The sequence below is a fragment of the Hypanus sabinus genome, chromosome 22, assembly GCF_030144855.1.
Source record: "Hypanus sabinus isolate sHypSab1 chromosome 22, sHypSab1.hap1, whole genome shotgun sequence".
Classification (NCBI taxonomy): Eukaryota; Metazoa; Chordata; class Chondrichthyes; order Myliobatiformes; family Dasyatidae; genus Hypanus; species Hypanus sabinus.
The window spans coordinates 55,030,534-55,055,925 of NC_082727.1; the positions used below are offsets into that span (position 1 = coordinate 55,030,534).

General features: G+C 39.5%; 1 protein-coding gene across 1 annotated transcript in view; it reads right to left on the bottom strand.

The window, feature by feature from the left end:
• btbd16 (BTB (POZ) domain containing 16) overlaps positions 1-25,392 on the bottom strand; it is a 116,087-nt gene that overhangs the window by 13,200 nt on the left and 77,495 nt on the right. The window contains exons 12-14 of the mRNA XM_059947775.1: positions 22,829-22,911; positions 20,291-20,368; positions 10,904-11,005 (exon numbers count right to left, since the gene is read on the bottom strand). Of these exons, the coding sequence (XP_059803758.1) occupies positions 10,904-11,005; positions 20,291-20,368; positions 22,829-22,911 (263 nt within the window). The remainder of the gene's footprint in view (positions 1-10,903; positions 11,006-20,290; positions 20,369-22,828; positions 22,912-25,392) is intronic.

A 25,392-nucleotide genomic window follows, 5' to 3' on the forward strand; every position in this document is an offset into this window, starting at 1 on the left:
ATACAAACTGTGATTCCGATCTTTCTACTCCACAACAAAAGCAACCTGTTTAACTGTATACCATAAATATGAGAAATTCTGCAGATGCTGGAAATCCAAAGCAACACATAAAATCCTGGAGGAACTCAGCAAGTCTGGCAGCATCTATAGAAATGAATAAACAGTCAACACTTCAGGCCAAGACTCTTCTTCCAAACGAGAAAGGAAGGGGTAAGATGCAAGAATAAAAATGTGAAGGAGGGGAAGGAGAATAGCTAGAAGGTGACAGGTGAAGCCAGGTGTGTAGGAAAGATAAAGGGCTGGAGAAGAAGGAATCTCATAGGAGGCAGAGTGGATCATAGGAGAAAGGGAAGGTGTGGCAACAGGGAGAGGTGATAAGCAGGTGAGAAGAGGTAAGAGGACAGAGCGCGGAATAGAAGAAGAGCGGAGGGGGAGGGAAACATTTTTTACCGAAAGGAGAAATTGATATTCATGCCATCAGTTTGGAGGTTTCCCAGTTGGAATATAAGGTGTTGTCCCATCATCCTGAGGGTGGCCTCATCATGACACAAGAGAAGACCATGGACTGTCATGCCAGAATGAAAATGGGAATTGGAGGTGAAATGTTTGGCCACTGGGAAGTTTTGCTTTCAGTAGATGAAGCAGAGGTGCTCAACGAAGCAGTCTCCCAATTTACGACAGGTCTCACCAATGTAGAGGAGGCCGCATCGGGAGCCCTAGACACAATAGACAACCCCAGTTGATTCATAGGTGAAATGTTGCCTCACCTGGAAGAGCTGTTTGGGACACTGAATAGAGGTGAGGGAGGAGGTGAATGGGCAGGTGTAGCACTTAGGCAGCCTGCAGGGATAAGTGCCAGGAAGGAGATTAGTGGGGAAGGATGTATGCCATCTGTTACTATTGAACAAATTCAATCATCTGAGCACTAGAGAGAGCACATACTCTCTTAAAGCCATGGGTAGAGATTTGATAGAGGAATCCAGGTCATGAAGATTTCCACTAGGGACACACATCGGTGTGTCTTTTGAAGTTCAAAGTACATTTATTATCAAACTATGTATACCATATACAACCTTGAGATTTATCTTCTTGCAGGCAGCCATAAAACAAAGAAACACATTAGAATTGATGAAAAACCATACACAACAAAGATGTGCAAATAGTAATAAAGAAGTAAACAGATAACACATAGAGCATGAGTTGAAGAATCCCCATAAATGAGTCCACAGTTGTGGAGTTAGTTTAGTGCTGTGCTGAGTGATGCCAGTCCAGAAGCCTAATGGCCGTAGGTCAACAATTGCTCCTCAACCTGTTGGCATGGGATCCAAGGAGGGAAGAGTTAATGGTCATAGAGAGAAGAGGGGTTATTGACTTCAATGATTTTAGTCTGGCTTGATGCTTTAATCAGCACGGATTTGTTTTCTGTTCTCGGGCTTCAACACAATGCCCACTCCCAGTGACGGCCACTTGGAGTGCATTCTTCACTGCATTCTTGAGAGTCAAATTTGTCATTCCCACTATGTTTAAAATAAATAAATTTAATTAGGATTTTCCATCAATTATGATGAATGCAATCAACCTTGTGTTGTACATACCTCTTGGTGTTACTTGTTGATGCATACTTCTTTAAGTCTTCCTGGGCTGAAGGAGTAGTTCTGGTGGGAGCTGAGCAACCATCTGATAATCTGCATAGTGATCTGAAAATCTGTGATTTGCCATGGTGCTTTTACCTGAATCAATGTCAGGGGTTTCTTTTTCACTGTTAGCTAATGAGTTTTAGTAGTGGCTTCAGAGTCCTTTGTACAGGTTCCATGGAAGTTATACCAACATTGGCCCAAACTATGCCTGTCTTTTTGGGGGATGCAGTTAGCAGCCAACATCCATTCCAAGGCCACAGACTATCATGGCTTTCCCACCACCTTGCCTCTTGTGAGGATACCACTTCATTTCTCACTTTGTTGACCGCCATTGTATCAGGTGCCTCTAAGTTATCTTTGTTCTTTCTGAACTATGGCTTTACCTCTTCCATGGTTAACAGAATCTATTTTCTACAGCAGTGTTCTTATCCTCTCTCACTCTGGTCAGAGTTTCCCTGATCCTTCTCTCTCCACCTAGACTCTCCATTCATCTTCCATATTTCCTGCCACTTTGAATATGATTCCAGGTCCAGATGCATCTTCCTCTCCCCTCATCTTTCAGCGTTCCTAACAAGTGTTCCCTTTGCAACTCCCTGGTCAACCCTTTTTGCTTTCATCTCTCTTTCCACCTCTTCCCATATAAATATGAGCAACCGACAAAAATAGCACTTCATTGCACACCAATGATGTCACCTCGACTGGTGACAGAACGTTTACAACCTCCAGGCTTGGCGAACAACTCTACAAACAACTTCTTCCCATCCCACGGAATTAAACACTTCTTCCAAGTGAAATCAGTGAAGCAGTGACTCATTTACATTTCTTCCAGTCTCGTTTATTTTATTTAGAGATACAGCACAGTAACAGGCCTTTCCAGCCCTATGAGCCCCCACCACCCAATTACACCCATGTGACAAATAAATCTACTGACCCGTACGCCTTTGGAATGTTGGAGGAAACTGGAGCACCTGAGGAATCCACATGGTCATGGGGAGAACGTACAAATTCCTTATGGACAGCAGTGGAATCAGACCGAGTCACTGGCATTGTAACAGCATTACACATTTAGAAACCCAACACAAATTGGTTGACTTCTTTGTGACGCACTTATGTTCAGTCCACAGACCTGACCCTGAGCTTCCTTTAGCTTATCACATTAATTTTCCATCCCACTCCCACTCCAATCCATCTGTCTGTGGCCTCCTGAACTGTTGTAATGAAATCCAATGTACGCTGGATCAACAGCAGGTCATTTTCTGTTTGGGCATGGTGCAAGTCTTATAGACTAAATAGTTTCAGATAACGTGCTTTCTGTTTGTGTCAGACTGTCCTCTTTTGCCATAAGACATTTATCTGTAATATTGGCTGAGCACCACCAGGCAATCCATAAAGCTTAAGCAATGTTCATATTGCTTTATTAGTGCTTACTCACTTTAGCTGGTCTCGTCTCATGGCTTTTGCATGTCTTTGCTTCTGTCCTCTCTGTAAATGCCTTCTTTAATCTATCACCCACTTTATTTTCTTGGCACACTAGCCTCACTGCCTCAGAAATATTCCCTTTGTTCTGTGCATGCCTCCCCCACACTCTCTGCAATTTAAAACTAACTGATTTTCTCTCCTGGTCAGTTTTAGCAGAAGGTCCTTAATCTGAAACATTAGCTCTGTTCTCCTTTCCACTGTTGATGTTTGGCTCAAAGAGTGTTTCAACAGTTTCTGCTTTTAGTTCAAACTAACAGTTTTATTGTTCCATTTTTATGAGAGCTAGTTGTCTACTTGGGCCAGCTGGTGGTGCAGTGGCATCAACACTGGACTTTGAGGCAGATGGTTCTGAGTTTGAATCCTGATGGGCCCCAACCTAGGCAGTAGCAGTATCTGCGTGGAAGAAAGGCCTGGCAATCTACCTCCTTATCTTGCCGTGAAAACCCTATGGACAACTACACTATCAACAGGGTAGCCATGAGCCGATGACAACTCAATGGCACTCAGTAGTAACAGCTGGCTAGAAAGGTGCCTTGTTTGACTATGTGGTGCATTACAGATAAGGCTACTGTGCTTCACTTGACCTGTAAGATCTTTCAGTGATCATGTGTATGGAGATAAGTGTTTCATCAACCTGGGTCTCGTACTGCATCATGCTCCACTGAAATGCTGCTCTAGATATTTTATGGTGAAGTTCTGTAAGGATGTTCAGCATGATGGATCTCAGCAGTTGGACTCCTCCATAAACCGAAATCAAGGCTTTTGATATTTCATAGTGCTCATTAGTGCTCAAGTGAAAAAAGTGTAATCAACTCATTATGAACTTCACTTTGACTATTTGGGCAAGTGGCTGCTTCTGGTCAGATTGGAGTAAATGACTGACATGTAGGCTAACAGTGCTTTTCAGGGATCACTAAATTCTTGTTCTGGAAAGAAAGCTGATAATGGACTGAGTGGCACACCACCCTGCTCATATTATCATTTTTTACCATAATGTTCAGTTTTGCATGGAGTTTATGAAGTTATTTCACAAATCAAAGAACTGTTGATTATAAAAAAGAACTTCAATACACTTGTTGAATCTCAATAATCTGAATATCTTCTGAATTCTCTAAACAATTCACTATTCCTCTCTGGAATACATTTAATTTACGATCCGCCATTTATTCCATTTTTTGGCCCTAACCATGTGCTTGATTTTTTTGTTTGGAACAAGAGTTGTGGTGATTGTCACCAGAACAGTTTGTACATGGCAATTCCTTCTTATAGTACATTCTCTTCTTTGTCATAGTCTCCTTATTAAGATTTCTCCATCAGTTCAAATACATTTTTTAACTTCAACATTCTGCTTTCCTTCCTGTTCATGCTCCTGCTTTAGTATCCAAGACATCTTCAAGGAGCAGTGCCTCAAAAAGGTGGTGTCCAACATTCAGTACTCCTCACCACCCAGGATATGCCCTGTTCTTTTTGTTATCATCAGAAAGAAGATACAGATGCCTGAAGGCACACACTCAGCAATTCAGGAATAGCTTTTTTCCCGCTGCCATCCGATTTCTGAATGAACACTGAACCCATGAACACTACCTCAGTACTTTATTATTTCTATTTCTGCACTACTTATTGAATTCAACAATTACATATATATTTACTGTAATTCACAGTGTTACTCTATATTGTACTGCTGCCGCAAAGTTAACAAATTTCCCAATATATGCCAGTGATATTAAACCCGATTCTGCTTCTTAAGTGGACGGGCTACGGCAGCAGAAGACCACAAACATGACATGAAAAGTGGCCACTGAGTTATGCCAACAATTATAGCATTATTTTCCAGCATAAGATGCAACCATGAGACAGACTACTGAAAGGTGACAAATAATCATACAAAATGCTGGAGAAACACAGTAGGCCAGGCAGCATCTAGGAAAAGAGTACAGCCGATGTTTCGGGCTGAAACCCCTTGACTGTACTCTTTTCCTAGATGCTGCCTGACCTGCTGAGTTCCTCCAGCATTTTGTTTGCATTGCTTGGATTTCCAGCACCTGCAGATTTCTCTTGTTTTTAAATCAATAATCATAACCCAGATTGGTTAAATGCTTTGTCATCAGTGCCTTATGATAACTTGGTACAGTATATTCAAAAGTAATCCTTGACTAACCTTGCCTTTAATACGTAACTTGATTTACAAATTCAATTAACTTCTTTTGTTTAGGCATGACTATGCATAATTTATGGCTGTTTGCTTAGGAATTGTATCCACCTTTTCTGCAGGGATTTCATAAGGAATATTTATACTATTCCAAAGGTCATATTGGGTAAGCTACCACTGTTAATGTTGGCTTCATTTGGTCACCTGTAAGGATTCATGATTTTAGGTGCCAAAGCCACACTTGTAAAGAAGCTTTGCAACTTATTATTGCTTCTTCTAGTAAATAAGAGCCAAGCTACTTGTTAATTATTCCATGTCTGAATGCTGAAAATTAATTTTTGCACATACCCTTACTCAGTTTTTTCATACCATTGTAATTAAAAGACAATTTATTTTAGAAACAAATATCTTCTGTCCTGGAATTAATCACTGAAATTTATAATCTTCACAACAAACAGGTGATCTTTATTGTTTTAAAGCTCTTGTAGCCAGATGTTAAGTTTTAAAGCGAGAACTAGCATTTTTCTATCACAGGCTTGCTGAGACTATGATCTCTTGCAAACCTGTACACAAGGGTAAAGCTCTGCTTCGTTTTGCAATCAATACTCTTAAGGCTGTGGAGGAGGTTACATACTGCAGCTTCATTAAAAGTTCAGAATTATTTACTTAAAACCTATCTACACCTGAGGTCCTTCTCAGGGGATACCAGATCAACAAGCCTACAAGACAGTTTGGAACTTTCCCTGCAGCAAGGCATTCACTTGCCAAACAAAGTGGTGTGATGTAAGGATCATCACCTATATTAAATAGACAGAAACAACAGCTGAACAGACATAAAACTTACACCTTCTGGTAAGGATTCTTGAGGTTTCTCATTGGGAAATTGCATCTCATAGAAAGATCATACCTCATATAAAGACTGTGGCTAATATTGAACAGGAAAATGGTTTCATCACGTTAATGGTCAAGTGGCATGTGACAGCAATAAAGCAATACCCTTTAACCTGGAAATAGCAACTATATATTACTCCCTGGATTGTTGAAGGAAGAGAGAATCTGGGCAGATGGCTGTTCAAAGATCAAAGATATCTTCTGCAGACATGGCATTGGTTCCTTAGAGAAACCCTCAAGTGTTTGTAATTTCTTAGCAACTATACAAATACTTATAAGCCAAACAACATGAAGTTCTAGCAGAACAAGAGAGAGTTTGCTCCGTCATGATGAACATTCACTTTAAATGGAGCCTTGAATTGATATCTAAATTCTGATTTACTAAACACAGATCATAAATTTATAAGTAATTTCCAATCTAATGGCATGATAGTTTGTTGTATTAACCTTTTGTGAGAACACTAATGCTTGAGTGTTTTATGCTTTGAGGCCAAACAGGATATTTCTGAATATATTGCTTTCAGAATATATCATTCATTTCTATGGTTCTGCATCTTCTATGCAAAAGACTCAATTCTGCAATTCACTGTAACAATGGAAATAAATAATGTGGCATAGGTTTACTCTCAGACATGTAAGCACTTTGTGATTTAACTGCCTTCTTGAGATATGCTGCAAATCTGTCCAAATATTCCAATCCATAATTTTGGTGTGGTAAGTAATGTCAATTTGAGCAGAATATCTGTATGAATGGAGTTCTTTCCGGGTTCCAATGATTTTGAACTTTTAATACATGTCAGAATCAGAATCAAGTTTATTATCATCAGTATGAGATGTGGAATTTGTTAACTTAGCAGCAGCAGTTCAATGCAATACATAATCTAGCAGAGAGAGAGAGAGAGAGAAAAAGTAATAAAATAAAACATAATAACTGGAAAAGTAAATCAATTAAGTATATTGAATAGATTATTAAAAATTGTGCAAAAACACAAAAACTGTATATTAAAAAAGTGAGGTGGTGTCCAAAGCTTCAAAGTTCATTTAGGAATCGGATGGCAGAGGGGAAGAAGCTGTTCCTGAATCACTGAGTGTGTGCCTTCAGGCTTCTGTATCTCCTACCTGATGGTAACAGTGAGGAAAGGGCATGTCCTGGTGCTGGAGGTCTTTAATAAGGGACACTGCCTTTCTGAGACACCGCTGCCTAAAGATGTTCTGGGTACTTTGTAGGCTAGTGCCCAAGATGTCAACAATTTCATCTCTTTATTAACAAATATTCTCACTCTCACTTTCCTTTCACATCCTTTTAAATACTTTGTCTCTCTTGGATAGGTCAGCTAATAACATTATTTGCAATTAAAAATTAAGTGACTGGAAATATATGAAACTTAATTTACCAATGCCCCAAATAATGTTGTTACAATTCAAAAATAGCAGGTGCCTTTTTCTCACAACAGTCTTATCGTCTCCACACAACTATCAGGCATCATTCTGGCAAACGTATTCCTTGACTCCAGATGATCTCAGACAAAGTTCCAGATAATTCATCAAGCTTCACAACCCAACTTATAGAGAATTGCATCTCTCCAGCAGCTCATGTTCAGTAAGTTACCTCAGTGCTTACTCATGCCCATAGTCTTGAATTGTGTTACTGAACAGATACTTTTAAAATTAATGCAGTTGCATGTAATCAATCACTATCAATGAAAATATTCCATGTATCTTAACATTTCAGAATGGTTTCTGCTGATGAATATGCTCTAAAAGAGCTTAACTTTGAGTTATGTCTGTCTATTCTGTGCTCAGATACCAAATTATATAGTCTATTGATATTTCTACTTCTATTCAAATACCAATGATACTAAATAGATAAAATAAAACTAGACATACACTCAGTGACCAATTCATTAGGTATACCTGCACACCTGCTCATTAATGCATATATCTAATCAGCCAATCATGTGACAGCAACTCAATGCATAAAAGCATGCAGACATGGTCAAAAGATGCAATTATGTTCCAAACAAATATCAGAATGGGGACAAAATGTGATCTAAGTGACTTTGATCATGGAATGATCGTTGGTTCCAGACAGGTTGGTTTGAATATCTCAGAAACTGTGGATCTTTTGGGATTTTCACACATAGCACTCTCAGGGGTGTCCAGAGTATGGTGCGAAAAATATCCAGACAGCAGCAGTTTAGTGGGCAAAAATGCCTTGAGAATGAGAGGTCGGAGGAGAATGGCTAGACTGGTTCATGCTAACAGGAAGGTAACAGTTACTCAAACAACCACAGGTTACAACAGTGATGTGTAGAAAGACATCTCTGAATGCACAACACATTAAACCTTGAAGTGGATGGGCTATAGCAGCAGAGACCACATATATGCATTCAGTGGCCACTTTATTATGTACAGGCACAGCCTGGTTGGCATTACCAATTGGGCCAAAGCATCTGTTTCCATGCTGTATCCCTCTTTTATTTCAACTCTTTCAATAGGAATAAATCATGTTTTCTACTGCTGCTGTGCCAATTTTGGTCTGATAGCAAAGATACAGTACAATATGAATCATGCTTAAACTGAAAGCTATTTTAAAATCAAAGGCTACTTTAAAGGCAATAAAACAATTCTGTTTGAGGTTAGAGATGGAATTGAATGCATGTCAGCTCTGACAGGGTTTGCAGGCATTACATCCTACAAATCAAAACCTAACATTGTAAGTGGTCATGATGCTTCACTCCCAAATGAGCTCAATGCCTTTTAAGCATGCTTTGGAAGCAAGAAAAAGATTACACCTGTGCAAATCCCTACAGCATCTGGTGACCCTGCGATCTCTAGATCAGAGGCTGATGTCAGAACATCTTTCAAGAGCATGAGCCCTTGCAAGGCATCTGGCCCTACTGGTGTACCTGGTGGGGCTCTGAAACCCTGTGCCAACCAACTGGTTGGATTGTTTAAGGAAATCCTCAATCTCTCACTGATGCAGTCGGAGATTTCCGTCTGCTCCAAAACGGCGTCAATCATACCAGTGGCCAAGAAGAGCAGGGTGAGCTGCCTCAATGATTATCACCCAGTGGTAGTCACATCTACAGTGAAGAAGTGCTTTGAGAGGTTGGTTATGGCTACAATCAACTCCTGCCTAAGCAAGAACCTGGACCCACTGCAATTTACCTATCACCACAATAGGTCTACAGCAGTTGCAATCTCAGTACCTCTCCACTCAGCCTTCGATCACCTGGACAATAGCATACCTATGTCAGGCTGCTGTTTACTGACTACAGCTCAGCATTCAACACAATCATACTGTCAGTTCTAATCAACAAGCTCCAAAACCTGGGCCTCTGCAAATGGATCCTTGACTTTCTCACCATGAGACCACAGCCTATGCTGATTGGAAATAACATTTCCTCCTCGCTGAAAACCAACACTGGCACATCTCAAGGATACATGCTTAGCCCACTGCTCTACTCTTTCTACATCCAGGATTGTATGGCTAGGTGTAGCCCAAATGGCATCTATATATTTGCCAAAGACACAACTATTGCTGGCAGAATTTCAGATGGCAACTAAAAGCATACAGGAGTGAGATAGATCAACTGATTGAGTGGGGTCACAGCATCAACCTTGCATTCAATGCAAGTTGCATAATTGATTGTACACTTCAGTAAGGGAGATCGAAGGAACACACATCAGTCCTCATTGAGGCTCAGAAGTGGAAGGGGTGAGTAGTTTCAAGTTCCTGGGTGTCAACATCTCTGAGGATCTATTGTGGGCCCAACGTATTGGTGCAATTACAAAGAAGGCACAGCAGTAGCTATATTTCATTAGGAGTTTGAGGAGACTTGTTATGTCACCAAAGACACTCACAAATTTCTACAGATGTACCGTCGAGAGCATTCTGACTGATTGTATCATCTGGAATGGAAGGGCCACAGCACAGGATTGGAAAAAGCTGCAGAAAGTTTTAAACTCAGCCAGCTCCACAATGGGCCCTAGCTTCCCCAGCATCCAGGACACCTTCAAAAGATGATGCCTCAACAAGGCATCACCCAGTACATGCCATCTTCTTATCGCTACCATCAAGGAGGAGGTACACGAGCCTGAGGACACATACACAACCTTTCAGGAACAGTTTCTTCCCCTCCACTATCAGACTTTTCTATGGACATTGACCCTATGGACACTACATTAGTATTTTTTCCTCTCTTTTTTGCACTACTTATTTAATTTACTTTTCTTTTTATCTATACATTGGAAGTTATGGTTTTACTATTACATATTAAACTGTATGTCTGCTGAAAAACAACAAATTTCATGACATATGCCAATGATGTTAAACCTGATTCTGATTCTGAAATTAATATCTGATGTCAGAGGCACTATTAACAGCATTTTGTGAAAAATACTGATTATTTCATGTGCTTTTGAATCACTGTACTATGCTGCGTGTGAACCAAAGGTCACTATGAAGTCACAATGAAGATCACTTGATCATGTACATCTAAAATTTGCATGCTGGCAAATTATATGAAAGGGCAATTATAATAGATGAGATTGTGACCTTTAAGTGCAGTGGAAACATGGTTGATTGTCTTGTTATTCTATTGTCTTATTTTATTACCAGCAGCTCGTCTGATTTTACATTTGATTAGCACAATTCTGCAGTTTCCATGATAATAGGGCTGTGAGAAAAATGTTTTCAACTGCAATTTTAGTGACTTTTAACTTTAAGAATGAATTTCTTTACCTGCATGTAGAAACTATAACTAGAACCTTTTTTCTCTTGAATAGCTTTGAGTTCAAAATAAAATCCACAGTAGGAAATTATTTCTGAATGGTACCATGGTTCCTGTTTATGAATAAAAATTAAATGCAAATTAATCCATGATGTTAAAGGACATGAATTATTTCATGTAGCATCAAAGTATCATAGACAACGTCAGTGCATTTTAATACATAAATACTTCTAGTCCTATTATCAAGTTATAAGTACTGTACTTACACTATCACACCAAAATTTAAACTCACATTTGCTTGCATATGGCTAGAAAACTAAGACCATAAGGCCATTAGACATAGAAGTAGAATTAGGCCACTCGGTCCATCAAGTTCTATGATTCCATCAAGGCTGATTTATTATTCCTCTCAAATGGATTCTCCTGTCTTCTACCCATAATCTTTGATGACATTATGATTCAAGAACCTATCAACCTCCATTTTAAATAAACCCAATAACTCGGCCTCCACTACCATCTGTGGCAATGAATTCTACAGGTTCACCACCCTCTGGCTAAAGAAATCCTTCCTCATCCCTGATCTAAAGGTACATAATTTTATTCTGAGACTGTGCCGTCTGGTCCTTGGCACCCTCATTATTGGAAAAGGTCATCTCCAAGGCCACCCCATTGCTTAAAGCTCTTAAATAACAGCTGCATCAAATATTTCAAGGTACTTTGAATACCCAATTCCCAAGTGTAACAACATTATTTTAGTTTGAATACAAATGTATAAAGGTATAAAAACATTTATAAGAACAGTTATACCATTTAGCATGGCTTTGACACATAATTGTACTCCATGAACATGATTGTTCCTAGCAAATTTTTCTCCAGAAGTGGTTTGTCATTGCCTTCTTTTGGGCAGTGCCTTTAGAAGACAGGCAACCCCAACATTATCGATACTCCTCAGAGATTGTCTGCCTGGTATCAGTGGTTGCATAACCAGGACTTGTGAAATGCACCAGATGCTCATACGTCCATCCACCACCTGCTGTCATGGCTTCACGTGACCCTGATTGGGGGAGGGGGTTAAGAAGGTGTTACATCTTGCCCAAAGGTGACCTTCAGCCTAGCGGAGGGAAGGAGTGCCTCATACTTCCTTTGGTAGAGACGTATCTCCACTCCACAACCAGATTAATAGTGATGTTTAGGTGAGAATGACTGCTTTAATAAAGCAGTTTCCATCTTTCCATCTTTTTTTTTGTGACATTTGATCAATCCTGTAGAAGTGGCATTTATTGGTTTAGTTGTTCAGGTTGCTGTAGTAATGTTTCACTGATGTATTATCATAGGGGATTGTCCCAGACAAAGTCCAAATTCCAGACTTGATGTCCACAGTCCCTGCCTACCTCTATTACTTTACAGATTTAGAGAGCTGAAAGGGTAGGCCGTCTGTATCAAACAGGCATCCAGTACACCAAAGCAGGCTATTCTTCAACAGTTTTTCAATATTTGATAGAGGCATTTAAATATTATTCAAATACATTCAATTAATAAATTAATTTTATTTGTTTTAGGAATAAACAAATTTAATTTAACAGGTTTAAACTGCAATAAATAATTAAAAGCATTAAAAAGTACCTAACTCCATTCACATTCTTTAAAAGATCAAATACTCCAACCCTCTGTGGCACTATGCTGAGGACGAGCTTCACCACCAGATCCTATAGTTTGCTCAGGGATGGAATGAACAAGCCTCCAGCTCACCTCTGATATATAAATTTGACTGAATATGTATAAATTTCAATATTCATTGAGCAGCAAATGATTAACAGCCAGCCAGACTTCTCTTATCAGTCAGTTATTAATCAGCACCGTTCAATCATCATATGGAACAGAAATCTGTCAGTTTTCCATTTTCATTCCATATTCCACTTTAAGGAACATGAGGAAAGGAACAAGAGTAGGCTAATTGGTCTTTTGATTCTGCTCTACTATGCCAGTCTCCAAGTACTCTTCCCACACTATCCCTGAATCTTTTGATCACCTTTAGTTACCATTGGCAAATGGAGCTCTGAATGACTTTTTCTGTGGCTCAGAAGCTCTGCACAGTAGACTATCTGAAGAACTGTTGTTTCACAGATTGCAGGTTTAACAGGATCCCAGGGAGTTTGCTAAAATTAGCTTGTCTAAAATTTAGAAGGTTAATCACTTTTTCATGCTTGAAGAGCACAGTCTATTGAGTTTATCTAGTTTCACTGCCGATTTAAAACACAAAGTATGAATGAGTAAGGTTCAAGTCCTGGAATATTTGAATTCAGACCCTTTCTAAAATCATTAGAAATGGGTAAAAGAGGCTGAATCAACATTTTTATTACTCTGACATACAAAATGAATGCTGGAGGAACTCAGTAGGTCGGGCAGCATCTATGGAAAGGAATAAACAGTCAAAGTTTTGGGCCATCAGGATTGGAAAAAAAAGTGAAAAGTCAGATAAGATGGGGGAGGGGAGGATCAAGTACAAGGTGGTAGGTGATAGGTGAAACCATGGGGGAGGGTTAAAGTAAAGAGTTGGGAAGTTGATTGGTAAAAGAGATAAAGGCTGGAGAAGGTGGAATCTGATAGGAGAGGACAGAAGACCATGGAATAAAGGGAAGGAGGAGGAACACAAGAGGGGAGTGATGGGTGTGTAAGGAAAAAGGCGAGAGAGGAACGGGGAATGGTGAAGGGGGGCAATTATGAGAAATTAATGATTAATGTTCATTCCATCAGGTTGAAGGCTACTCAGGCGGAATATAAAGAATATAATTGCCCATAGAAGATGAGGGTAGTGGTTGAAGAGATTTATTCCAGCTGGAGGTCTGTCAGTGGTGTTCCTGTACTGTACAGTTCTATGTTCTATAGCTAAACACAATTATCATTCAGATGATAGTTTCAGTCTTCCAGTTCAATGGGCATATTGCTGCATTATTTTTGTATGGGTCAGTGCACTGCTGTTATCTTTGAGTACCTTGAGTTTTATCATGGATATAACCTGATGAATCATCAAACCTATTTATAAATTCCCCTGGAGGAATACTTCCCTGCCTTGATCATCTGATTTCTCAGATTATTTTAAGTTACAGGGTATTTCCTGCCATTTGACTTAGAATGTAACAAAGGAATTTGTAACAAAATGAACTTCCTCAATTGCCAAGAGAAATCCGATTCAATCCACTTCCAGCACCTGTGAGGAATATAATACACTCCTTCCACATGTATTAGATTAACAAGTAGGAAAACGAATGTTGTTCTGTTAAACATTGTTTGTATGGAGATGTGAGTTGCAACCCATTGTGTTTTGTTCCATATCCTGTTCTTGATTCTAGCCAGTCAGCCAAGAAAGATCACTGGGATTCTGCTCAATCAGATTTGACCCTGGACAGTAGATTTCAAATGTTGTTCCCTCTGTATGAAGTAGGCAAACTCTCAGCATTTGTTTTATTAACAACTCCCTTTGCTTGGATCAGTGATATAAAGGTATCAACTTGTGCATTAGGATCTGGCTTATCGGGTGCACTCTATGAGTAAGAATGATAAAAGCCCAATTCAGCATTTAACTGTAATATCATTTTGGAATTAATACAACAAATGGTAATGTAACTGCAGTATGGTTCTCTCTATTGTTATGGGTTAACATTCAACTGTGTCACATATAAGAGTTACATTTTGCAATGAAAACAGCCACTAAATAAGATCCAAGTGTATGGACAAGCACAAGTTTAACATGCACAAGCACTAAAGCTAACAGGCATGCAGAATGGACATCACTTGTCCAATAGGCACTGCTACTATCCGAATGAACTGCATATCCTCTACAAGGAAACCACTTGGCTCACACATAGGAAGCAGGCCCTGATTGAAAGAAACATGTGTGTGATTTCAAAGGAACATATATTATCCTCATTTTTAATGAGAATTCCTTTACATCATCACTTATCGGCTTAGTTGCAAGGATAGAACACATTGCTAGATGTTATTCAGGAGAGGCTACTTAAATTTTTTTTGGGATTCATAAAATGTCAAAACTCCAGGATGTTATTTCATTGATCAAGAAATATCTCTTTTGGATCCAACTTTCAATTAATTTCAATACAAATTCTGCGCACCACCACCTTCCGAGGCTGAGGCATGACAGTTGTCTGGAAATTGCCAAAGACTTATTTACTCTGAAAAACTGCAGTAAAGATCCATAACACACAAGATTCTGCAGAGCAACACACACAAAACTCTGGGGAATCTCAGCAGGTCAGACAGCATCTATAGAAATGAATTAAACAGTCTATGTTTTGGAGTATGACTCTTTCTCAGGACTGGAAAGGAAGGGGGAAGACCCCATAATAAAAAGGTGAAAGAAGAGGAAGGAGGACTAGCTAGAAGGTGAGAGGTGAAACCAGGTGTGTGGGAAAGGTAAAGGGCTGGAGAAGAAGGAATCTGATATGAGAGGAGAGTGGACCGTAGGAGAAAGGGAAGAAGGAAGGGCACCAGAGGGAGAAGAGATAAGAGGCCAGAGTGGAGAACAGAAGAAGAGGGAAGGAGGAGGGAAAAAATAAAAAGAACTGTATTTATGTTACTGATACAGGCACAAGCTTGTTCAAAGAGAGCAAAGATCAGTCCCCATCAGTACTAGAACAAACTGTCACAGATTCTCATTTTAGCATATGTTTCAAGCTTGACTTAATTTCTAGATTTCACTCAATTGTTCCATAATAATGCCACAGTAATTTTAAATCCCTAGTAAGTCTTTAAATACTCCAATAACTGCCAAAGTAAACTTATAGTCCACAGTAGAACTCATCCAAATCTTATTTTCATTTCAATTAAAATCAGGTGCTTTTCTTTCACAGATGGCCAATTCACTGTGCCACCAGTAAAATAGCCAAGTTTATAACATTAATTAGAATGGTGGGAAGAGAGAGTGTTGGGTGAAAATAGAATTACTTGTGACACATGGCTCATTATAGAAAAAAGATAAGATAGGCCTCAAATGATCAAATGTCCTTACTAGTTCTGTTGCACATGTCAGGTTGATAGGGCGGGGTCAATGGAGAAAAAAGTAAAGAACAAAGGACTGAGGCATTGCTGAGTTGAGGACTGCAGTAATCAAGACCTACATATTGGTCTGTACATTAAGGAGGCGGGGCTGGGGTAGGGTTATCAATTAACTTGGAGTTACGTGTCAGTACCAACTTGAAAAGCTTTGGTCAATCTGTAGCAGATCAATCATGGTGGAGGAGGAATAGTAGTCAGGGCTATACTGGGATTGGCTGGTGTTCCAAGGAACAGGTTGAAGATTGATAGGAGGGAGGGCTGGGATCACAATTAATTGTACGTGGGAGTCTGAGGTTCAGAGAGTGAGTTGCCATGAAAGATATTCAACATAAAGATCCCTGAAAGATGGTTTTTCATCCTCACACTCTATTGCCTGGACACAATACACTTTAACTAATGATGAAGCAAGCATCAGAAACTTAGGAATGAATAGTTCACTTCTGCATAAACTCCAAGCAGAACTTAGAAGAAACTCCATGGACTATCATACCCAGATTATGTCCAAGGGTCTTCTATATAATTGTTTGCTTTATGGGAATTTGATTAAGTAACACAAAATTGCACAAAGCAGGCTAATTTCTGGAAATTATTACAAATACAGATGGATCATCTTATAAAGTAACTGTCCATTTTTAAAATTACAAAAAAAAAATTAAGACAATAAGACATAGAAGCAGAATTAGGTCACTCGGCCCATTAAATCTGCTCTGTCATTTGAGCCTGGCTGATATACCGTATTTCCCCTCTCAAACCCATTATCCCGCCTTCTCCCCATAACCTTTGATGCCTTTATTAATTAGGAAACTTTGGCATCTCTTTGACCAACAGAAGAGAATGGGGTTTGAATATTATTACATAAATTTGGCACCAAGCTCACAGTCTCAACAGCAATCTATAATAGAGGGTTTTGACCTGAAACATTGACAATTTCATGGATGCCGTCGTAATTAATATGGGCTATAAAGCTTCAAACCTCCCCAAAAATTCTTGTGCATTTCTAATCTAACTGATAGCTGGATTTGCCCTTAGGGTGACTGAATGTCAGAGTTGATTTTGTATAAATATTGCCATGTATTGTGTGAAAATAAGATTGATTGCTCTAAAAATAGTCATCTAGAGCTCATATAACAAAAAAACAACTCAAGTCTCATATTTCCAGTTGATGATATCTGAACTGCTCAGACAGCTTTCTAAACAAGGTTTCCATCAACATTACTGTGTACAAAATAGTCCCAGAAAATTAATATTGTTGATGTACAGTAAGTACTGTGCAAAAGTCCTAGACAAATACAATGCCTGTAAAAAGTATTCACCCCACTCCCCACCTTGGAAATTTTCATGTTTTATTGTTTTACAACATTGAATCACAGAGGACTTAATTTGGTAAGGAAACATGAATGTCATTGAATGGAAGACAAAAAGTAATGATACAACCCAGTCCATTATGGGTGAAGCCCTCCCCACCACTGAGCACATCTACATGAAACATTGTCGCAGGAAAGCAGCATCCATCATCAGAGATCCCCCACCTTCAAAGACATGCTTTCTACTTGCTGCTGCCATCAGGAAGAAGGTACAGGAGCCTCAGGACAGGTTCAGGAACAATTATTACCCCTCAAGATAAGGCTCTTGAACCAAAGAGGATAACTTCACTCAACTTCATTTGTCTCGTCATTGAAATGTTCCCACAACCTGTGGACTCATTTTCAAGGACTCTTCATCTCATATGATTGATACTTATTGCTTATTTATTTTGCTTTGTATTTGAATAGTTTGTTGTCTTTTGCACACTGGTTGAATGATCAAGTTGGTGAAGATTTTCATTAATTCTATTATAGTTATTATTCTATTATGAACTTATTGTATATGCCCACAGGAAAATGAAACTCAGGGTTGTATATGGTTACATATATGTACTTCGATAATAAATTTACTTTCAACTCTATTTTGAGGCTGTGCCCTCTGATCCTAGACTCACCCATTATAGGAAACATCCTCTCCACATCCACTCACTTTAGGCCTTTCTCTATTTAATGAGGTATCCCCTTCTTGTTCTAAACTCCAGCAAGTACAGGACCAGAGTCATCAATTACACACACATTAACCCTTTCATTCCTGGAATCACTCTTGCAAACCTCTTCTGGATCCTCTCCAAAGCCAGCACATCTTTTATTAGATGAGGGGTCAAAAACACTCACAATACTCCAAGTGCTGTCTGACCAATGCCTTATAAATCCTTAGCATTATATCATTGCTCTTATATTCTTGTTCTCTCGAAATGAATGCTAACTCTGCATTTGCCATCCTCACCACCAAATCAACCTGCAAGTTAACCTTTAGGGAATCCTGCTCAAGGATTCACTCCCAAGTCCCTCTGCACCCATGACCTTTGAATTTTCTCCCCATTTAAGAAATAGTCTATGCCTTTATTCTTTCCCTGCATTATATTCTATCTGTCACTTCTTTGCCCAGTCTCCCAATCTGTCTAAGTCATTCTGCTGACTACCTGTTTCCTCTACCCATATTCGTATCATGCACAAACTTGGCCATAAAGATATCAATTCTGTTATCCAAATCATTGACATATAACATGAAAAGAAACAGTCCCAACACCGAACCCTGTAGAACACCACGAGGCACCAGCAATAAACAGAAAAGGCCCCCTTTATTCCCACTGTTTGTCTTCTGCTAGTCAATCAATCTTCTATCCAAGTTAGTATCTTTCTTGTAATACCATGGGCTCTTATCTTGTTAAGCAGCTTCATCTGCAGCACCTTGTCAAAGGCCTTTGGAAAATCCAATTAAACAACCTCTACTGACTCTCCGTTGTTTAACCTGTCAATTATTTCCTTGGGGAATTCCAATAGGTTTGTCAGGCAAGATTCCTTCTTAAGGAAACTATACCAACTTTGACCTATTTTACCATGTGCCTCCAAGTACCTCAAAACCTCGTCCTTAATAATGCACTCCAACATCTTCCCAGCCAATGAATTTAGGCTAATCGGCCTATAACGTCCATTCTTCTGCATCCCTCCCTTCTTCAAGAGTGGAGAGACATTGGCAATTTTCCAATCCTCTGGAACCATTCCAGAATCTAGTGATTCTTGAAAGATTACTACTAATGCCTCAACCTCTTTCACTGAAGTAAAGACTATCTAGTCCAGGTGACTTATCAACCTTCATCCTTTCACTTTACCCCTAGTAATAGCAACAGCACTCATTTCTACCCCCTGACATGCCTTTCCTATCTTCTGTTGTAATTGTAGCCAACATCCTGGCTACTGTAATATAATACCATCTGGGTGTTTTTATCCTTGTAGTTTGTTAATTCTACCCACGAGAATTCTGCATCATTTAATCCTACCTCACCTATTTCTAAGGATTTGATTTCTTTTTTTATCAATAGTGCCATCCCAACCTCTCTGCTTATATGCCTGTCCTTTCGATACAAAGTTCTTTGATGTTAAGCTCCCAACTATGACCTTCTTTCAGTTATGATTCAGTGATGCCCATAACGTTACACCTGCAAGATTAAAGTCTAACTGCACTTCAAGATTATCTACTTTTTTCTTAAATCTGTGTGTATTCAAATATAATACCTTCAGGTCTGTATTCATCACTCTTTTCAATTTTGTCCCCATGTTATGCTTCACCTTATCCCACCGACTTCAATTTTGCCCTATCATCTGCCTGTCCATCCTCTCAGTCTCATTACACACTGCATCTACTTGTATATCAATTGACCCATCTTCAGCCCTATCACTCCAGTTCCCATCCCCCAGCCAAATTAGATTAAACTCTCAATTTCTGTAGCAAACCTGCCCACAAATATATTGATCACCCTCAGATGTAACCTGCCCATTTTGTACCGGTCTTACCTTTGCCAGAAGAAATCCCAAAGATCCAGGAATTTGAAATTTGCCCCCTGCACCAGTTCCTCAGCCAAATCATCCTATTCTAACTCCCACGGGTCCTACAATAATAAACAAAGGTTATACAGAGCAAGAGAGGGAGAGAGAGGAGTGAAGACTTCCAAAGGAAGACCACATCCATCAGGAATGTTTACAAAAATCTCCTCTATGAAAGCGAGATTAAAATGTCATGATCTGTGATGGTTATATCCATAACATGGGTCCCAACCCTACCAATGGAGAACCAGAGTTCATGTTTCAGGTCAAAGTCCTTTGTTTGCTTGAACTTTTTTTGTTATTTAAACCTCAGATGAGATTTTAGTTGAAAAACCTAAATTCCAGGAAAAGTTGGGTTTTTTTTCCAGGAAAGTACACAACTAGTGATTGTCCTGATTGTGTAACTAATGTTTATACCTCTGTTATGATGAAACCAAACCGGATTGCTTCAGAGGGAAAGTATTTCACATATAGCATATCTCCACCATGTTGTAGCTGTAATATGAATGAAAACATTCAGAATTTACAATATGGTCTTTCATAATACCACTACAAATAATTCTTTGATTTCTCTCAAGTATTGTACAGTCATTCCCAACACATTCCCATTCTTCTGACATAAATGATCCAAAAAAATGGTAAAACACAAACTGCAGCTGGACAATTAATGTTACAAATAGTAACATTTGAAAATAATTTGAGATTCAAATAGTCATTTTTACATATTAATCTCCAAAAGCAAATTTATACTTTTGCTCTGTTATAGCTGCTCAATAACCCTAGCCATGGTTGAAAATGTGTTTATGGACTGAACGCCACAGCTTTATTTCTAAGATTATGTTCTGGTTTACCAATCTGGATGTAGCAGCTTCATGTTATCTATAACATTCAACTCTTTAACCAATTTTAACACCTTGATCAGATCATCTGTCAACCTTTTCATTGAGGGCCAATTTTATTTATTTAGACTTGCAGTGATTCCCAACCTCAGGCCCACAGACCCTTTGCTTAATAGTATTACAGACAGATAGACAGAACATACTTATTGATCCCGAGGGAAACTGGGTTTCATTACAGTCGCACCAACCAAGTTGCATATTGATCCATAGCATAAAAAAGGTTGGTAACCCCTGATTTAGAGATACAACGTGAAAAGGCCTTTTGGGTCCTTCGAGCCACACCTCCCAGCAATACCCGATTTAACCCTAAACTAAACATGGCACAATTTACAATGACCAACTAACCCACAAATCAGAATGTCGTTGGACTGTGGGAGGTAACCAAGGGATCAGGAGAAAACCAATGCATTCCAAGGGGAGATCATACAAGCTTCTTACAGATGACATCAGAATTGAACTCCGATGCCTTGAGGTGTAATAGCTATAGAATGATATTTCAATTCATACTCCAACACATTTTTATTTCATTTTGCTTTGGATATTATCCAGTTCAGTAGGTTTCTAATGTTTTCATAGCTGGGGTGGTAGTGGGGATAAGCTCCCACTACCTATAAAGTGCTCCTAATGGTGTGCATCTCTAACAGCCTCAGACAACCAAGTCCAACTTTTGGCCTTCTTGTGTGGCTTAGCTACTGGGCCTGGCAGACTGTTTCTACTGACAAGAGAAGGGGCAAAGATGGACCAAAACTAGTTGCTTTGGGCTGGTGAGGCTCATCAGCCTTGGGCGGCAGTCCACCTAGTAGAAGGAAAACACTGATTTTAAACCTCTGCTGCCTTGCAGCCATACCCACCCATGGAAAAGGCTTCAGGAGTAAACCTTGAGGAAGAAATCCAGAGCTGGAGTCCCTAAGGCAGTTTGATTTTGTTTACAGCTTCACTCTGGCAAGCTTTGACACTTTGACACTGGTGCCAAGCTTTATTGGCACTTGCCATTCCCTTGGACTACATCAGTGACGTGGAGTGGGGGGGACCAGTGGCATGGGCAACAGCCAGTTCTTCAAATCTTCCCACCCAGGCTTGCACCTTGACAGAGTCCACCAGAGGAGCAAACCCATGATCCCCTGGGATCAATGGCTGCCTACTAGATTCATAAATTTTCCATTGAACTCTGTAAGTTCCAAGAAAGCAGGGGAAAGAGAACAAGGTGAGTTTCATCTGTTGGTGGGTCTCATGGTAGTGTTGCAGTTAATGCAATTGCTTTACTGCATCAGCAATTAGGGTTTAATTCCTACCGCTGGCTGTGAGGAGTTTGTTCTCCCTGTGGCCACATGGGTTTTCTCTGGGTGCTCCGGTTTCCTCCCACTTTCCAAAAGACGTATGATTGGGTTAATGAGTTGTGAGCGTGCTATGTTGGCATGGTGACACTTGCAGGCTGTTCACAAATAATGAAGCAAATGATGTATTTCACTGTATGCTTTGGTGTACCTGTGACAAATAAAGCTAATTTTTATCTTTTTGATCAAAGGAGTGTGGAAACAAGGACCTGGTCACTATAAAAGTAGTAGAGTCCTGATTCAGAAGGAGCATGGGAACAGTTGATCCTGCTGTGCTTGAGAAAGCCCAGGAACCAGGTCCTCATTTTGTTATAGGGAGCTCCATGTGAATCAGATATCAAACTCAGAATTCCCAAACAATTTGATAGCAGTTTATTGAGAGTTTTTCCAGGACTCAATCTGCTGTCTAACAGTAAACACAATATCTCAGAGAAGAACTGATCAAGGCATTGAACTAATAAAACAAGGTAACTTTTGATTTCTAAGAGACTGAAAGCCAATCTTTTATTCATCTTTTTGATTATATTTTTTTCTATTTTGCACTAGGTTTCTGCAATTTATTTACATAGGCACTTAAATCACCTTGCTTTCTATAGCTCTTAATTTCCTACCTTCAGGACAGATCTACATATATAGTATTTGTGTTCATACTCATGACCAGCCTAAAGCTTTGAACCATGCCTTACTATGATCATTTTTTGATAACCAATATATTGACTCACTGCATAATAGTTGTTGGTGACAACTTGTAACAAAATGGTCTGTGGCAACAAATCCATCTGCTGTAGTTCCTTAATCTGCTGAGCTGATGAAGAAGGAGCAGAGCAAATATTAATAACCAAGCTCCTATTAATGCTGAGTCAAAACACTTTACTAGCTCTGAATATGAATAATTTCCTTAGAAAAAATTCCTGTGCTATGAAGGTACATTGCAGTTAGGTGGCATGACAGTGGTCATACCTGAAGAGTCAGTCACAAAATATGCCTGTGTCATACTTCTGTGTGGAGTTTGCACATTCACTCCCATTTGCCCTGGTTTCTTTCCACATCCCAAAGATATGTTAGTTGTTAGCATCTATGGAAAAGAATAAACAGTTGACGTTTCAGGTCCTGAAGAAGGCTCTCGGCCCAAAACATTGACTGTTTATTCTTTTCCATAGATGCTGCCTGACCTGCTGAGCTCCTCCAGCATTTTGTGTGTGTGATGCTAGCTATCAGGCTTATTTGCTAGTGTAACTTGTCCCAAGTGCAGAAGGGTGGTGAGTAAAGTGTAAGTGTTATGTATATATGTAAGGGAATATGTTATGTTACAGGGATTGATCAAATTGTTTTTGGCTTGAATGGTCTTCTAAGTTACAAGGAAATGTTGAAACACGGGTAGCTATGTCATCAGGCACATTATTTTGTTACCATTTGCAATCACTTTTAATGGAAAAGCACCATTCACTGTCACTGTGTGTAGACAAGTAACGGAATCTGGGGGAATTGTTGGGAATGTGGGGGAAACAGGTTACCAGGAAAATTAGGGAAGGAATGAGACTGTTCTGTGAGCAATACAGTCATAACAAAATATGACTGTTTTGAGAGTACAAAAGTGACAAATTTAATTATCACCTCAAAGAAGGACAAATAAGGCCGAGGAGCACTAAGATACTAAGAGGCATGGAAGTTCATAGGGACGTTACGCTGCATGTCTATTTGCCTCTATTACTGAGGTGATATGGACAAATAGACACACAGGGTACCAGAGCAGAAGGGTTATGCTGTAACTGTATAAAACATAGGTCACTTTTAGACTACTACAATTCTGGTTACATCATTATGGGGAAAGGAAGACTGCATGAGAGATAATAAATGCAAGAAGATTTATGAGGATATCGCTTAGACTGACAAAATAGCTAAGAGCAGGAATATTCATCCGAATTCGATTTTTTTGAACATGAAAAATTAGAGCGATTTAGGTGTGGAATATAAAATATTAAGAGATGTAGATATAAAGAATCTATGGGGGGGGGGTGGAGAGAATGTAGGAGGTTTAGCCATTCAAAGTACAGTTTCTTCTGTAAGCCATCTCTGTAGCCCAAACACCAAAGGCTTCATTTTACTGAGAGTAGAGAAAAGTTAATCAATAGAACATGAAAGAGCACTTTGAAGACCACCTTAACCACAACTCTGTCCTTGACCTGAGTGCTCTGGACTCCATCTCAGCCACTTTGCTGCCAACTCTGACTAACAAGATGACAAGAGGTCAAATTCAAACCCAAAAGTAACAAGATCTCAGGAGCATATGGCATTCCTGCTGAAATCCTAAAATTCCACAATGAAGAACTTCAGTTACAAATCTCATCATCTGCATCAGGAAAAAGGTGGATATCTCAGGGAACCTCAGGGATACAATCATCATTATAATCTTCAAGAAAGGAGACAAGTCTGACTATGGTAATTACATAGATGCTGTCTGCCACAGGAAAAGTTATCATCAACCACTTCCTCCTTGTGGTTGAACAGCTGCTGCCCAAATTGCAATGTGGAATCCATCTATCGAGAAGCACAGTGGGTATAATCGTTACCATGTGATAACTACAAGAAAATGGAAGCAGCTGCACCAGCCACTATATCTTGCCTTCTTTGACTTCACTAAAGTCATTGACTGCATCAGTTGGGAGGGACTATGACACATCCTCCTCACACTTGGTTTACCACAGCAATTCACCTCCAGCCAACACTTACTCCCTGATGGCACGCAACCCACAATACTCATCAACAGGTCCACAACAAAATGAATCTCAGTGAAGGCTGGTCTCATGCAAGGCTGTGTTCTCAACCTTTCTCCAGACCTCCACCAAAATGTGCAATTTTAATGTGTACATGCAAACAAAAGGAATCTTGAGGAGGTACAAGCATTCTGCTTTTTGTATAAGTAACCATTACACTACTTTTCCAGGTTAAACTATTGTTCCATAAGCTTCACCACATTCTAAGCTTAAAATTAGAAAATTAAATTCTGACCTTTACTAAAGTCAACTTTTTTTCACACCAGGTATCTGTATATATCTACACACATATATATAGTAACACATACAAACATTCTGGAGGAACTCAGCAGGTCAGGCAGAATCTATAGAAATGAATAAACAGTCAACGTTTCAGACTGAGACCCTTCATCAGCTCTGAGAAGGAAGGGGGATGGGGAAGGAGGCTAGCTGGTAGGTGATGGGTGAAGCCAGGTGGGTGAGAAAGGTCATGGGCTAGAGAAGAAGGAATCTGATAGGAGAGGAGAGTGGAC